Below are 16,535 nucleotides of genomic sequence, written 5' to 3' on the forward strand. Positions count from 1 at the left end.
TTGACCTTTACACAATTTTCGCAGCACCTGATGTTTCCTGAACCCATAGTTAACGTAACTTGGTTTGAGAAATAAAAGTTGCAACTACATTTGTTTTTTCGAGCGAGATCCTTTTCGAATCAAACTTATTCAGTCCACAGTCAATGATTTGAACCTGGGATATAAACTCTACCGTAAAGTGTGATCTTCTCTGGGATGGTCAGGCTCTTAAGAAGGTCTTTTTTCTCGCAGGCATTGACTACCTTTGGAAAAACCTGTGCAGAAGTCATTATCAGAGTCAGATGAAGATGATGATCTGTTCTCAGGTTTTGAAAAGATCAGCTTGTGACACCCCGAGCTTTAAGTTCTCGAGTTTTTACGTGAAATCAAGAAATAAATAAGGATAAGGAGGAGAGGGAGGGAGGCTCCTGGTTTAACCTTTGGGATTTGTCAATTACATTTCAACGATGACGAACTCGACAATAGGTCATTGCAAATTCAGGGGGGACTGTTTTATTATTTGCCTCCTAGAACAGCTTGTTTGTCACTGTTACTCACTCGGAAATATACAAGTTCCTCATTCAGACGAATAAACGTTTTTCTTCTGTAAGGTATGCCCAGCTGGCGAGTGAATTCAGTTCATAAAAGAGAGAGCCCTTAAAGTGCCGGGATATATTTGTCTGGCATAATTCTGACAAGAAAAATTCAAGAAAACGCGAAGCAATTTAGATTCATTTGATTCTTCCTCCAAGTTTTTGATCGTCTAGAAGAATGCATCAAATTTCTTCATGAAATGGACACAATGTATTCAGCTCTGGAGATCTGAAGATGGTCATTTCGATCTGAACTATTCAAATTTGTGCAAATGATTTTCATGTTTTCGGTTCTAAGGGCCTGTTTACATGGAGGTGGGGGACCCCAGGTAGGTGAAGTGACCCGCCCAGGTGGGGTAGCCCGCCTGTCCATATGATTTCTTATTTTATCTTGATCACGTTTACACGATAGGTGGGGTGACAATTTGCCATGTAAACGTCTCAAGGTGGGATAACCCGCCTAGCCGGGATTGCGTTCATGGCAAAAAGCTCAAAAGCGAAACGTGTATGTTTTAAAACTTTGTACATTTCCTAGCCTTCTCATGGCAGAAATCACCAGGAACCGCAACGGACACACAAGGAATGTAAAATGTTCACATTTCGGAATACTTATCGCTGTAAATCGACCATATTTCGTTTCCCAAACTATTCCGTATAACGTATTAGGTCAACGGTTCCTCGCGTAACCTAACACAGCGTAACACAACGCGTGACGCTTTCATGAATAAATACATATTTTTCCGAGAATTAATCTTTCGTCTCTCTCGAGATGCGAGCCTGGGACCCCTCTGCTCAAACTCCTTAATTGCAAGCGCAACAACAACCTCTAGAAACCTCACCCCAGCACCCCGGGGTTGTAAGATTGTATGTAAACGCGTTTTATTTTTCGACCACGGCCAGGCGGGTTACCTTACCTATCTGGGGTCTCTCACCTATCTGGGGTCCCTCACCTATCTGGGGTCCCTCACCTATCTGGGGTCCCTCACCTATCTGGGATCCCTCACCTCCATGTAAACAGGCCCTAAAATTTCGTCTGTGTCTTCTATAATTGGTGTTGAAACGTTTATTCAATTTTGAAAAGGTGTTATTTGTGAACCTTTGACTTTTACAACGACCTCGTTTTGCAATATAACTTAATGTTTGCACGCATTTAACGAAACTTCTTACAGGTCACGACTCATCTTCTTATATTTGAGCTAGAGAGGAAATTGTATAAAAACAGCTCTATTTATTAACGTTAACTCTATTATTGTCTGAAGAGTTTTTACTTTCGTTGATATGTAAATACATAGGACAAATGATTTTGGACACTACATGTACTTGAGAACGAATAAAGTAACCTATCTGCAAAAATAGAACATTTCCCGTGTAGTTGTATTCATAATTAGGGATAGTCGGAAGTTATGGAATTTTTGAAATGTTTCAGCTCCTACGATTAATATCATTAGTTAAGTTGTGAGACTTTAGAGTGGTCTCCATTTTTAAACGTTTTTAGGGATTTAGAGACGTTATTTTTGGGCTTTAATTTTTTCTGCAAATACGAATTAAGATTTCTTACAAGGTAGAAAATGGTAAAAGTGTGGTAGAATCTCAGGAAACGTCTAATCTCTCGCTCCAGTCCCTTCGCATTACGCAGTGTGCTTGTTTCCTTTACCAAGCTGGCGTGTTTTCAAATCAACTTACATAAAAAGTTTTCCTGAACAGATTATGGCCAAATTAACACCAAATTGGAAATCTACGGTTAATTCCTTGCATTTCCGTAGCTATCCGCTGTGGTTTTTTATCCAAGGGGGCTATTATTCTTGCTGTCATCGGAAAGAGAGACCCATATGAGACACTATTCATTTCATGCATAAACTCGCCGTGAAACGACAATTTTTTCATCTCAAACGGCGAATAGCAGAAAGATAGGTGGAATTTATGTCGCAATTGGAAATAATCTGATGCAAGTGATGACGGACAACGTACCACCAGTTGTTATGTTATGATTTTATTGGTCAAAGTTGACTTCAAGGGTAACATAAAATCGATCGAGGTAAAGTCATTTTTAGCTTGTTCCTGTTAGTCACGAGAAGGGAAAGAAGTGGAAAGCTAATTTTTAGCAAACGTTGCTTGTTTGTGAAGGAGAAGCTCATTCAGTATGCGTGAAAGAGGAGGCAAAGGTGGCTTGTACAGATTACAATGGTTTTTCTCGATTATCTTTATTGCTTTTGTGATAGCTGTGGCATGTTTTGTGAACGAGGCGGAATCAGTGCGCGAGTCGAAAGCTGCGGAAAACTCTAAATCCAACATAGAAAAGGTAAAACTATCTGAAAATGCGATTATGAAAGGAGTTGTTTACTGGAAATGAAATGCAGGACTAAGGAAAGGGGTGATCTTAGGATGTTTTGAAGATGTTAGGTCGAATGGGTACCGGAGAGGCGTATTATTTTATCGCACGTACTTTATCTGACATCAAAACAAAAACTAAGGGTTGTTTACTTAATAAAGATAGTTGTTGTTGAAGATTCGTTGGCGATAGGCCGGGGAGTTAGCTTTATTCGTGTGTAACCAAAGAATGTTTTCTCAGTTAACGCACAGACAAGTTGTTGTTCAAAGTTGTCAATGACCTGAACTCAATGAAATCAGTTCTCCAGTCTCGCCAGATATTGGTTACTGATAGCCACCCAGAATCAAAGCAGGCTCTATCAACAATGATATTGCGTGGCAAACTAAAAATAACACTATCATTAGTTGTTAAAAAGTTCTTATACATCTCTCAACTGTGTTTGTACATACAACTGTATAAAACATCCTTAAACCAAACATGTCCTTTACAAATCAGAATTTTACGGCTGGTAGCGGATGTGGTAACAATAGCCGAATAATATTAACAGTACAATTCGTATTTAAATCTTCATATCATTGGTAATAAAGCATTATGTAATAGAATATGTATGTTTATTGTTATTGTTATTGTTATATTTCCTTAAACAGGACGCCGGACAAAGGGAATTATCAATTTTGTTTTTTAACATGCTTTTTTGTCTAAGAGAAATGTTACAACTGGAAAACATGTATTTTGGAAGACAACAGATGTGATTTCTATTTGTTTACCACAAATATTTAGCTTTCCTGTGTTAAAAAAGCAAAGAAAATTCTTGGTTTAAAGATAGATAATTAAGAGCAAAAATGTTTGAAGATTGCTCTGCGGATCCGCGAATTTTCTTATTTATTTCCCTTATTGTTTTATTTTTTTCGCACCAGGGGAAATGCAGAATCCTTCAAGATAAGGAGAAATATTACTACGTGCAATGTGGCGGAGCCGGAAAGAAGAAAAAAGGTTCAGGCTCGGAAAAAGGAAACGAAAAACGCCCGGGTGGTGAGGTAAGTCAGAACAAGAACATTATTACTCATAGTTTAATGGAATCTCCCTATAAGCAAAAAAAAACGCTGAAGTTTAAAAGCTTCTCTTTATTAAAAAATAAAGAAAAATTTCAAGAATTAAAAAAAAAGCCCAGCATTACGCAAACCCGCTTGCAGACTAAAAACATTATAAATTGCATTTCTTTCTAAATAAATTCTGATGCTGAAAAAGGTATATCACGTTTTGTTTGATCGAGGTCACATAGAAAACTGTGGGAGTTTGAACTTTGTTCGTCAGTTAATGATACATCTACTTGGATATTATGTAATTTGGGTGTTTTCTTCACAAACATGAAAATGAGAAAATCAAGTTAAAGAACCTGTTCACAATAAGGATTTCATTCTTTCTTTCCTTCCAATCGTCTCCTTGAGTTATGACGTGATCGAAAAAACAAGTTTGGTTTCAACACTAAAACCCGATATTTTTCTAACTCTTTAACAAAAAGGTTGGGCAGCTTTCACAAGGCCAAGTTTCATCTCCTTTCCTTGTTTTCTCTCGATTTACACAAAGCCCTTCTAAGATGATAAAATTGATGCCCCGTATCAAAGCACTAAACTGTTAAAATTCTTGATACTCCTGTTTGAGGACAAACCTTTCATCATGTCTTCAGACAGTCGGTTCAAGTAGAGACCGAAGTAGCTGACTTTTTCGGCATAAAATCGGGTTGCATTCTGCAAAATAGATGAATACACTCTTAGTCGTCCTTCGTGCAAACTTAACTCGTTCTTTTTAAATTTCGTTTCTAGTTTAACCCTTTTTCTGGATTTAATTTTATAAGGTGCCAAGCGCAGCGTGAAATATCCGCACAGCGCGGTTCAGTAATTAATTAAATACAACTTTACCGCCAAAGAGGTTTTCTCGAAGATTCCTTCTCAAATGTTAGCCCTAGCCCTTTCTGCTCTCTCTTGGTATGGCTTTCTAATGAAGTTACCCCTATAAGTACATATCAACTATTTTAAAACTAAATTCTAACGAATACAACATAAAGCAAGTTAACTACTCTTCTCCAGTATCGAATTGACACCGCGTGAGCCAAACCTATCACATGATCTGAATTTTCCTCGTTTTTCATCAATTCACTGCGGACTAAATAACTCTCTCATCGGCTATGTGTTTGTGATGTATCTACTGCCGAAGAAGTCTTTCATTGTCACTCTCCACAGCTTGTAAGCGATTTTAAACCCATTGTACCTCATCGTAGTTCGTTCTACATTTCTTCCCAAATTTTTCACGCCCAGTAGCATGGACCCCTGTAATGGCTTAAAAACATATGCTGCTTCACAAGTGTCTTTTATTCTGTAGCTTCTCTCACTCTACCCTTCAAAGTCTATCCTATACTCATCGCTCATTAGATGCGGACACCCCCATGTATTAATTTCACAATGTGATGCGCTGATTTGCGACATGTGTTTTAGTCGGAAATCTCTATTTGGGTACATTTGACCGACCAAGCCGATAACCATATTTTATGGTGTGGTAATTAATTTAGTTATTTGGATTTCCATACCTAAAATTACTCACTTAGTTAGTATCAAACACGTTTCAGCCAAATAAGAGTTTTAAGCATGTTTGGAACGCCATCTGAATCATTCGACTTTTTGAACTCTAAAAAGTTGCATTGATTACACGCTGGCTCTTTTTTTAAGCCTTCTTTACTTACTGCTCCCACTTAAGTCTCCGAGAAAGACCTCATTAATATATAGATTTAGCTAAGCCTAATAGCGGAGCTCTTGTTAGTTTATTTTCTAGCCCTTAGGGACCAGTTCGGGGGGTGGGGAGGGAGGGGAAGAATTGACGAGGTCTGGAACCTGGGGACGATGTTCTCACAACTTGCAAAGCGATCAACACGCATACTAGTCATCGGTATCTTCGAGGAGCTGAGGGCCTTCGTTGTTGTCTCTGATGCTCTGAGAAAGGAATCTTTTCTTCTTCAGATGAAGTATGCGATGTCAGCATCAGTTGAATTATACTCTTTTGAGCGTACCTGATAATATTGGTTCGGGAAAGTGAGCCAAAATTGAAAGAAACGACGGTAAACTACTTCAAGTTAAGACATCACCGCTCGATTGAAGAGTTTACACGTGATAACAGTGAAACAGTAAATCAAGACGCCAGAATCGCATGGGCTTCTCTTATGTCTTCTCTTGAAGTTGCCAGGTATGGCTGCTTACCCCACCGTTTTTCCCTAGCGTTGCAACCTCCTCTGTTTCGCGTAAAAATTAAGAAGAAAAGTCATTTTCAACTCGTGTTTGAACCTGTAATTTTCTTTTAAGATTTTTCCTCTTTTGGCTATTCTTGTTTCATGATGTCCTCTGGTTGAAAATTCAAGGCGTCTTTTTGAGACTTTTTCTGTCATTTGATTCAGTAACCTCTGCTGTAACTGCTTACAATGTAGGTGTGTTTAAACCAACTTTCCATGATCTTAGCAACTCTAGCTAATGAAATACGAAATTTGTCTAACATGTTTCTTGCCTTGTAAAAGTGTAACAGTGAATTTTATTGATGTGTAAAAAGTTTTCATTTGACTATCGACTGGCAAGTCGTTGTATTATAAGTCAGGGAAACATACATCATGTTTGAAATGTCATGTCTACAGTAAGCAAATAGGATTAAGGAGGGTGTATGTGGGAATAGGCTCGCTTGTCTGTATCGTTAATTTGCTAATTGCTCCTGTTGCCAATGTTTTGATGAGGTTGGGCTGTCAAGGTGAAGGAACTGAGGATTTTAGTAGGCAGTGACTTTTTTCGAACCTGGAAGATATCATCATGAAAGCCATACTTGTGACTGGTAACTCTTTCTTATTCTGATAAATTAGTTTTTGAAGGATACAATATTTTGTTACTAAAATTTGATGCATAGGCTGTGCACAAAACTTTCATTTGACTATACTTTTATAGCCAATATCAATCCTTACACATAATGAGATGTTAGTGGGATCAGAGGAAAAAATAATGTACCAAACATCTGTAAGATTTCACGTAATTATTTTAGTTACATGAATATTAACTGATACTAGATCTAAGAGTATTCAAAAGAATGTAAAATTTGTTTGAAAAATTAGAACTCAGCATGGGCCAAATAAACAAGATTCTTAGAAAAAGAAATTTTTACTAATGCAAAATGCTGAGCAACCTTTTTTACAATACCTGCCTGTGGCCCAACGGCACATAGTAAAGTCATTCAAAGTAGTGATAATCCCAGTTTTATAAGTTGAAAACACACATGTACAAATTTCTTATAAACCGGTAGTTCAGGCCTGTCATGGCTTCAAAATTTTGATGCACATCTCAAAAGGAGAAGAAATAAATTACATTACAATCATCAAATCCTATGCATCCTAGCCAAAAAAGGGCCAGTTACCACTATAACTTCTCCAAGACATTCATACTTGCCGGAAATCATTAATTTTTGTCACTAGGTGGTACTGTACTGACAATAGTTCTACTGACACAAACGTATTTTTCTCACAGCATATGACTCTACAGGCCATGTGGAAGGTTCCTCCTCAGGGACTGACATTTCAATTACCGCAACAAACTGTAATCATCAGAATTGCAAGCCAAGGTGTATTTACCAAGTGCTTAAGTTTCCAAAGTAGTCACCTAATTGTTACAATCAAGTTCTCTCCCTTTTGATGCCATATTCAGCTTGATCATCCTGTTACATGTGAAAACACCTAATATTTTTCTCTTATTCAAATAATTGCTTGAATCATAAGTTACATTTTTTGTAATTACCTGCTTCCTTTAACCCTTAAATTCCCAAGACTAACTAGCATCTAATTTCCCCTTCAATATCACCCCTGAATCAATCATTAAGGTTACAAGAATAAAGAAAATAATAAACTGAAGAACCTTTTAATTGTTAAACAAATTCTCCTTGCCAGCACATTAGAGAACAGTATGGAGAATATGCATACTGATGTTAGGATGTAAAGGGTTAATAGTGCTCCAGAAATGGTAAATAGTGTTGGAGAGAAAGGAAGAAAGTTCTTGAAACATTCTGTGTTAAATAAAACTTTGTTGTGATTGTTACTTGTGAGGGCAATGAAAACATCTGTGAAGCTACTACAACAACTACCTTTCCATGTAAACAAACCATAATAAAGCAAATTATGATATGAATAAATTTAATCTCACCCAGTTTGAATGTAGAATCTGAAATCTAATTAACTTTAGTTATTAGTGAATAGGAAAAAGCTTAATGTATTTTTTCCTGCTTCTGTCATTCTAAATACCACAAATCAATCATGCCACCACTTCAGTGTGATTTTTTTTGAAGATATGTACTTTTTCTTGTGGTCATCTATTTTAGTATCTATCGTTTACCAGCTGACATCTGAGAAGAATTAAGTCCACAATGGTGATTTGACACTTTGTAAGCAAACCCTACAACTGATTAAATTTCATTTGATCAAAAACATGTAGGGCAATAGAGGAAATTGGCCAGCACAATTTAAGTTTCCCTTCTTAAGTATTCTGTGATCGTTTCTTCGATCATATGGTGAAGTTTACAGTTCCCCTCATTTCATTTTCTTCTGTTCATCTGTTTGCTTTGCTAATAATCTTAACTATTGTTGCCATTAAATGCATAGAGCATATAGAATGTGCACAGTTATTAACACTTTCATCCCTGAGAGTGACCAGCATCTAACTTCTCCTTTCAATATCATCCCTAAATCAAGCATTAAGGTCACGAGAATAAAGGAAATGATAATCAACTGAAGAACCTCTTGATTGTTAAACAAATTCTCCTCGCCAGTACATTAGGAAATTTATTTAGAACAGTATGGAGAATATGCATACTGATGTATGGATCTTCTAACACTTGAATTAATACATAAAATTAAATTATTTACAGAAATAATAAATTAAATTATTTGCAGAAGCATATTACCTACATGTCTTTGCTTCTGAATACAGCGATAATAGGTATTTTTAAGCAGTTATCTACATATCTAAACCAGGTGCAATATACGGTCGTAAAAGCAATTTTATTCCAACCTTCCTACTTGAAGGGTGCCTTGTGTATCAAATATATCAAGTTCATTACCTCTAGAGTCATAAGCCAGGATTTTGGGGCTACAAAATAATAAAATAATCAACGCGTTGTGGCAGGCCAATTTATCGAGAGTCAATTAAGTATGGTTTCCTAAAATCATATGGAAAGTTTAAAATCTGCTTCACTTGCGCTAATTACTGATGAAACCCGAGAGTGTGACTCAATTCATTCAAAAGAAAATATCCAAGCAGGTTACAGAAATGGTTCACAAATTGTAAACTGATAATGTGTTAAGAAAACCTCCCCAAATTATGGGGTATCTGGTGATTTCGCCAACGAGTGATTTCGCCAACGTCACGTTCGCCAACGTCTTTGGTCGCTTGGCCAACGCGATGAGTCGCTTGGCCAACGTCCTACTGGTCACTTCGCCAATGTATTAGTTTACTCTAAATAAAAATTTACCATTACTTCTTCTTGCTTCTGTGTGTTATTTACTTGACGTTCGAACTTAGTACGCGCAACTTAAAACACAGTGGGCCCACATAAATGCGCGGCACGCCACGCGTCACCGGCACTGTATGTTGCTGAATTTAACTTAGAGCAATATAGTCGCGTGTGTGCAACCTTTTCCTTAAGTTCTTCTTTAAGGTTTATTTGTCGATAACAGAGATTTATATAATTGCCTTTGAGAGATTTATATAAATACACTGTAGACTACTACTACTACTAATTCTATAACTCCAGCGCATATTATAACTTCGATCAAGAGTATATAAGTATTACAAGAAACACACGCTTGTATATTACCATATGAATAGACGCGTAAACTCATTGTGTTAAAACTTGTTAATTTTACCCTATTGTTCTAAATAAACCAATCCAATTGCTTGAAACTAACTGGTATGATATTTCGATCCTTCGAAGTGTATAAAACACACTGGCATGCGAAGAATGTTCATTTCAATCATACGATTACGACACTCTACGACTCATAACGAATTATCTCGGAAACCTTTATCTCGGAATACCATTAATATCAGGATGGCTACTGCGCAGATTTTAAACTGTATTGTTTGTCACGAACTGGTACGGCCTCGGCAGCAAGCGGTTCAGTGCGATGGATGTTTTCGCTGGAACCATCGAATGTGTAACACCGGTAAGTTATATTTACTTATATATACTCTGATACTCTAAAAAGTAGAGACCTGGGCCAGGATTATAAGTTGATGGAGGATCTAATTTCTCTTTTATACAACTGTTGTTGCTTATCTTACACCTAACAGAAAACATCTCCTAAAAGTAAAAAAAAACTCAAACCATTACGCTCTCTCTTTTTTATATAAAAATCTGGACGAGAAACATTTCTTTTTTTTTACTTGGCCTTATTAGATTTTTACTTTGATTCAAAAGGTATATCGCAAGAGCTTTACCGGGCCGCTGTTCGTGACGGAAAAGGAATCGACTGGCAGTGCGCGGTGTGCGAGTCCTATGCAGATCAGTCTGATGCAGAGAGCACCCGAGTCGAGGAAACTTGTGTTAGTTACTTACACAAAAACTTGTGTTAGTTACTTACGTTTGTGATGTTAGTGCTCACACGCCGGCTTTTTCTGGATCTGTCAAAAATATGCAAATTGTTTGGAAGTCAGCCAAGCGAAACTAGCATTAACTGAAAAATGTTCTGACCCAAGTATCAGCATTACATCCGAAGCATCAGCAAGCACCCTTTTTACTAAGCTATTACCAAGTTATTACTAGATATTTTGCGTTGGCGAAGTGACCAGTAGGACGTTGGCCAAGCGACTCATCGCGTTGGCTAAGCGACCAAAGACGTTGGCGAACGTGACGTTGGCGAAATCACTCGTTGGCGAAATCACCGCAATTCAATTATGGTGCCGACACGGATTTCTCGTTCATAATCACTTCTGAAATTTAGAGATTGTTCCTCAATGAATTCAATAGAAGATATCCAAGAAGGTTACAGAAACGGACTCTCAAAAACGGCTCTCCAATTCGAAAACTGTAAACAACAATTATTTACGCTAACCATGTGCTCACCAGCGTGCATATGAGCTCAAATTGCCAGGACTCCGTTTAATTACACAATCAGAGCTCGGACGCTTCTTGCAAAATGTGATGACTATCGATTTCAGAGATGGATTCTTCAGTTTCCAGCATAAGGAAAAAATAATCGTATCGCAGGCATGTTCATCATAACCCGAACATTAAGTACGCCTCGAGATGTTCACGGAAGAGAAAGTGGCTCCATGTTTTGTGAGACAATGAAAACCATTTCCCGAAGTTCGAACGAATCGAGTAAAAACTAACCCTGAAGCTAGTATCAAACGACAGTTGTAAAAAAAGGTTTGAATTTTCCGAACCCTAGTGTTAAAGAAAACCCAGATAAGACACGATTTACCTCCTCTTCCTTCTCGGATCCTTTGTAGTTCGCTTCTCTTTGTTGATGACGTCTTCTCGGTCTGTTTTCAGGAGCGCCTTTGTATTTCCTTCTCGCTTCGCTCCACGCTAGATATTCGCCTTTTTACTTATGTCTTTTCTTGTTCTCTTTTGCGTTCCTCTCGCAGTATTCTCCCTATTTTGGTGTCCTCTCTAACTTTCTTGCGCGTTCTTCTCGACTCGCTTTACGTCTTTTACCTCTTGTTTTTTTTTGGTCGCTTAGTCTCTTTCTTATCATCCTATTTTCACTTAAAACTCTCTCTCCACGAACTTGAATTATAGCAATTTCCTCCCGTTGACAAAGCTTTAGCTCTGCCGGTATTGTTGCTTTGCGAGTTGATTAGATATTGCGAAATACTGAGAGTTACTGTTCAACTACAACCTCACCAGTTTGATTTCCCGCTCAAAACGCGGGTTGCAAATTATTTGCTTACGCGGCTTCACATCTACTAGCCCACGAGAAGCCCTCGTGCAATGCCTACCGTGTGCCCACGGTACGCTACACTGAAACTCAACACTCGAGTATGCGCACTTCATTGTCATCTGCCGGTGTCTCCTAGAGCACACTAATGGGCTTTCCAAGTTACGCACGCTATTGCGCCTGCGCATTACCTTCTCCATCGCCCTTCCATTAGGTAATGGCAAAGATAGTGCCCGTAGTACTGTTAGCCGCGCATGCTAAAAGTAGCACCTTGTACGGTCGGTCATACGGTCGTACGGTCGTACGTCCAAATTTTTTCGGCTTGATGGGTTACTACTACTTCGGGCTACGCTGCGCGCGCCTTAAGCGCTGCGAGCTCCGCTATTATCTAATAGCAGAGCCTAAAGCAGGACCCCCGTTTCTCCACCCGTAGGAAGATTGGAGACGATCCGGGTAGAAGTTTGCTGAGTTTCCCTGTACCAGGCCCTTTGAAAACCTCTTGCCAGCTCCGGTTGAACATTATTAAGCATGCCAAGCCCTTTTACCATTTACTCAATATTTTCAGTCGCTGTTTGTATTTTCTCTACCCCAGCGGGATCGTTAAAATTCGGCAAAAAAAATTTTAAAAATACCCGACGATACTACACATCCGAAACATCCAGCGACTTATATACCTTCATTAATACTGTTTCTTGTGGTCGTCAACAGTGCTCCGGTGAATGTCGCGGGAGACGTGGGCCGAGAGGCCAGCGAGGACGGACTGGGTCAGAAGGACAGCCAGGCCCTAAAGGACCAAGGGGACCCCCGGTCAGTACATACTTTGCGCGTTACCTTGCCTTGATATTGTAAAATGGTGTAAAGTGGAGTGATAAATGTTTTTATATAGAGAATCATATATGGGCGGGCGTAGATATGGAATTTCTCTTCGAGTTGAACATGAGAAGAGAAATTCCAAACCTACAAGCAACCATGTATTATTTTGTTTATCATATAAACACAATAGCCCTTCACTGGGAAGAAAAGCCGACTTCATTAATGAATGAAAATAAATGAGTCGACAATCCTCGAATAACAATCGTAGAGTGCGTTGGCGCTGACTCTGAAGATCGAAAAATGCGTTGAATCTTGATTACAAAAACAACAATGGTCGTAATTTTCAATGAACAAAATTCTCATTTATTGACTTTGCCCTTACCGACAGAAGTCTTTCAGGTAAACGGCCAATATCGGCTAGTGGCAAATCTTCCAGTTGTCGATTCTCATTCTCAGTCGAGAGAAATGCTAACACCAAAGCCACTGAATACGCAACTTTCGGTTTTTCTTTCAGTGTATTGGTTTTCTTCCCTTTCTAGGAAAGTTTGAACCTCATTGTCTGTCAGCGATACGGATTTCTTAGTGTTTTAGCCGCCATAATTCGAGAAAGCTCCGATAAACGACTTGTATTGAGAATCGTGAAAGGTTTGCCGTTCATTCATCAACCTGACCGAGTGGCGTTAAGGCGAGTGACGTGTAAGCACCTGATTGGCTATATCAACACACGTGAAAAAAAACGATGTCTTTTCACGTGTGTTGTTACGGCTTTTCTCAGGGCCGGAAATCCTTGTATAACACCGTATTTTATGTGATAAATGTATTTTACTAATTTTAGGGAGAAAATGGGCGAGATGGACGGAATGGGCAACCAGGACCTATAGGAATTGTGAGTAAATGAAGCTCATTTTCTTCCAGCCGTGAACGTTCCAAACAAAGAAAAAGGCTGTTGTCTGTCACCAGTTTAGCTAACTCAAAGAGTCTACTGAAGAATCTGACATCACAAAGGATATCAGGTCAAATTTCACAGTAGCCTAAAAGTCTTCACAATTGTGAAAAAAGTCTTCCCGCTTGAAATGAAAAAGGATTCAAACAGTGTACGCACACAGATTACGAAAGGGCAAAAAATTCACGTTGGTATCACTTTAAATAATCACCATTGACATTTCCGAAAAGTTCCCTCACTTTAATCTTTCCTCTCATTCATCTACTTATCATTAATTCTTTCATATTTTCTCAAGCCTGGACCGCCAGGAATAAGTGGACCTATAGGAAACAAGGGAATCATGGGACAAAAAGGAGAACAAGTATGAACTTAATACAAACTTAATGTTTGTAGTAAATACTTTTGACACTATTATTGTGACTGCATGTTGTCATTTCCATCCGTAGGAATGTCCATTTTATGAGTACGTTAGGTCTCAATTGAAGACACGGCAGACTTTGGTAAAAACTTATGGAGCTCATTGAAAACTTATTGGACAATAGTTCAATTTGACGGACGTTAATGGGGCAAGGACATTTACTTTCAGCGTTAACTTTTTTGAACTTTCAGTATTTCTGCAGAGTTCATTGAAACGATACTAAGACTAAAATCAATACATTTATCAATGTCCTCCAAGGTCAAGTCATTAAGATCTTAAGATATGAATATGACTACCAGACAGTTTGTTACCCATGTCACTTTAAAATGTCCATTATAACAATAATCACGCCTTTTTGTAGGATATAGCAGCTCAAGAAATAGCCTATTTTTAAACGTTTTTGATTTACCTAACACTTCATCTTCATTTATCCGCAATGATAATTAGGACTTTTAAATGTCTGCTATTTTCGAAACTTCCCGAGACATTGTAGCGCTTTTATCTATTTTAGGGACTTCGTGGCCCATCCGGTATTACAGGCCTTCCCGGTCTACCAGGGAGTTGTGTGAGATCAGCGCCATCCAACACTACTCCCCCCACAGTATTTTGTGGACTAGGTAAACAAGGTCTTAAAGGAAATAAAGGGGATAACGGAAACCGTGGATTACCGGGCCCCCCTGGGTCGCGAGGAAACAGAGGCCCACGAGGAAATTTGGGTAATGAAGGCCCCCCTGGGAAAAAGGGTGACATTGGGCCCCCCGGCAACTTTCCTGATCTGGAATGTTTCCCTCGGTACACCAGTTGGGTAAATAGAAGTGAGTGGTTCGATAAATATCCCAAGGTGCATTGTGATAGGAGAGAATTCTTACAAGGCTTCAGTCTGGAAAAAAGCGATGCTCGCGGGCAGAGAAGATACAAATACACTTGTTGTACACTTGGACTGACCAATGGTCCTTGAAAAGCTCAGCAAATGAACTGAGCGAAGACCAAAATATAAACAGCCAACAGGCAATGACTCGACTCACAACAAACAATGGACGGAAATTTTGATTGATGACAAAGTTGAAGATAGTATCTCTGAAGAAACATGAGATAAGACAAAAGGATTTTTTTTGCATTGAAATGAAGATACATAGTTAACACCTGTGGGAGAACATTTCTTGACCTTCCGTGCCCACGTAAAAAACTCAACAGCAGTAGTCAAGTGTAATCAGAAGCCAGAAATTATTGCTCCTGACGTAGGCCATTACATTTGATGTAATCTTCCGCAGAAATTGTAGATATAAAGTCATAAAGAAACCAAATTGAAGTGCAGTCGGCTTTCTATCAGCATTGCGCTAAACGATAGACGGAAAGATATTTGCTTCCAAATCACGTTATCTTAGTCTTTAAAAATAAGAACATGTATCATCATGCCATATTCACCATCATGACGATTAACTGCACATAGTGCGCAGTGAATTAGGATTTCAGTTCTTTTTTATAAGGGTGTGGGCTATCAGCTGGGCACTAATGCGAGCATTGATTTGCCTCCAATAAGAAATTGAGATAGAAGACAGTTACAGATCATTAGAGTTACTTAACCACACTCCAAAATAAATGTGATAGTTACGATGTTAGAGCCTCGACCTATTAAAAAAACGCTGCTTTTACTACCGTCATCGTAAGAATTAACAGAAGAAAGCTATTAAAGCTTGAGCTGCACACGTACTTAAGTGTTTGGACAGCAGTCAGCCCGAGTTACCAAATTCTGGACCATTCATTCTAGTCAACGTTTCTGTCGCACGACAGAAGGCTTTTAGCGTCAGGTGACAAAATATCTCAGCAGGGTCACACGAGGCTGCTAAAATATTTGCATCGAGAAGGATTTATATAATGTAAAGAAATATTGAATGTCTTTTTCCTCTGTGGCGACTATGTTGTAATTCTTTTACAATAACTCAGTTAATGATGAAGGGTTTTCCTCATCCTTCAATCCTTGATCTTTACACATTTTCCGCAGCACCTGATGTTTCCTGAACCCATTGTTATCGTAAGTTGGTTTGAGAAATGATAATTGCAACTACATCTGTTCTTTCGAGCGAGATCCTTTTCGAATCAAGCTTATTCAGTCCACAGTCAGTGATTTGAACTTGGGATATAAATTCTACCGTGAAGTTTGATCTTCTCAGGGATGGTTCTCTTGAGAAAGTATTTTTTGAAAAACCTGTGCAGAAGTCATTATCAGAGTCAGATGAAGATGATGATCTGTGATCAGGTTTTGAAAAGATCAGCTTGTGACGCCCTGAACGTTAAGTTCTGATTTTTTATTGAACATCAAGAAAAAATAAGGATAAGGGGGAGAGGGAGGGAAGCTTCTGGTTTAACCCTTGAGATTTGTCAATTTCACCAAAGTTATTTATAGACATTCCCTCAAAATGAAAGTTAGTTTTCCGAGAATTCCTCAATACGCTCACCTCAATAAAGAGTTCACATAACAATAAACGGTGAAATGGCGGCGAGGGTAG

General features: G+C 38.6%; 1 protein-coding gene and 2 long non-coding RNA genes across 3 annotated transcripts; 2 read left to right on the forward strand and 1 right to left on the reverse strand.

The window, feature by feature from the left end:
• The first annotated feature begins 2,381 nt into the window (after positions 1-2,381).
• On the forward strand, positions 2,382-15,937 carry LOC113664995 (uncharacterized). The gene is made up of 6 exons (XM_089202007.1): positions 2,382-2,871; positions 3,819-3,938; positions 12,563-12,661; positions 13,503-13,553; positions 13,906-13,971; positions 14,540-15,937. The coding sequence occupies exons 1-6, from the start codon at positions 2,713-2,715 to the stop codon at positions 14,984-14,986; spliced, it is 942 nt and encodes a 313-aa protein (XP_089058133.1). The 5' UTR covers positions 2,382-2,712; the 3' UTR covers positions 14,987-15,937.
• Positions 4,006-12,533, reverse strand: LOC149048678 (uncharacterized). The gene is made up of 2 exons (XR_016185301.1): positions 11,396-12,533; positions 4,006-4,649 (listed from the first exon to the last, which is right to left on the reverse strand). It is a non-coding gene; the product is annotated as an uncharacterized LOC149048678 (long non-coding RNA).
• LOC149048679 (uncharacterized) lies at positions 9,999-10,514 on the forward strand. The gene is made up of 2 exons (XR_016185300.1): positions 9,999-10,135; positions 10,390-10,514. It is a non-coding gene; the product is annotated as an uncharacterized LOC149048679 (long non-coding RNA).
• Positions 15,938-16,535: the final 598 nt, after the last annotated feature.

The sequence above is a fragment of the Pocillopora damicornis genome, chromosome 3, assembly GCF_964200805.1.
Source record: "Pocillopora damicornis chromosome 3, jaPocDami1.2, whole genome shotgun sequence".
In the NCBI taxonomy this organism is placed as follows: domain Eukaryota; kingdom Metazoa; phylum Cnidaria; class Anthozoa; order Scleractinia; family Pocilloporidae; genus Pocillopora; species Pocillopora damicornis.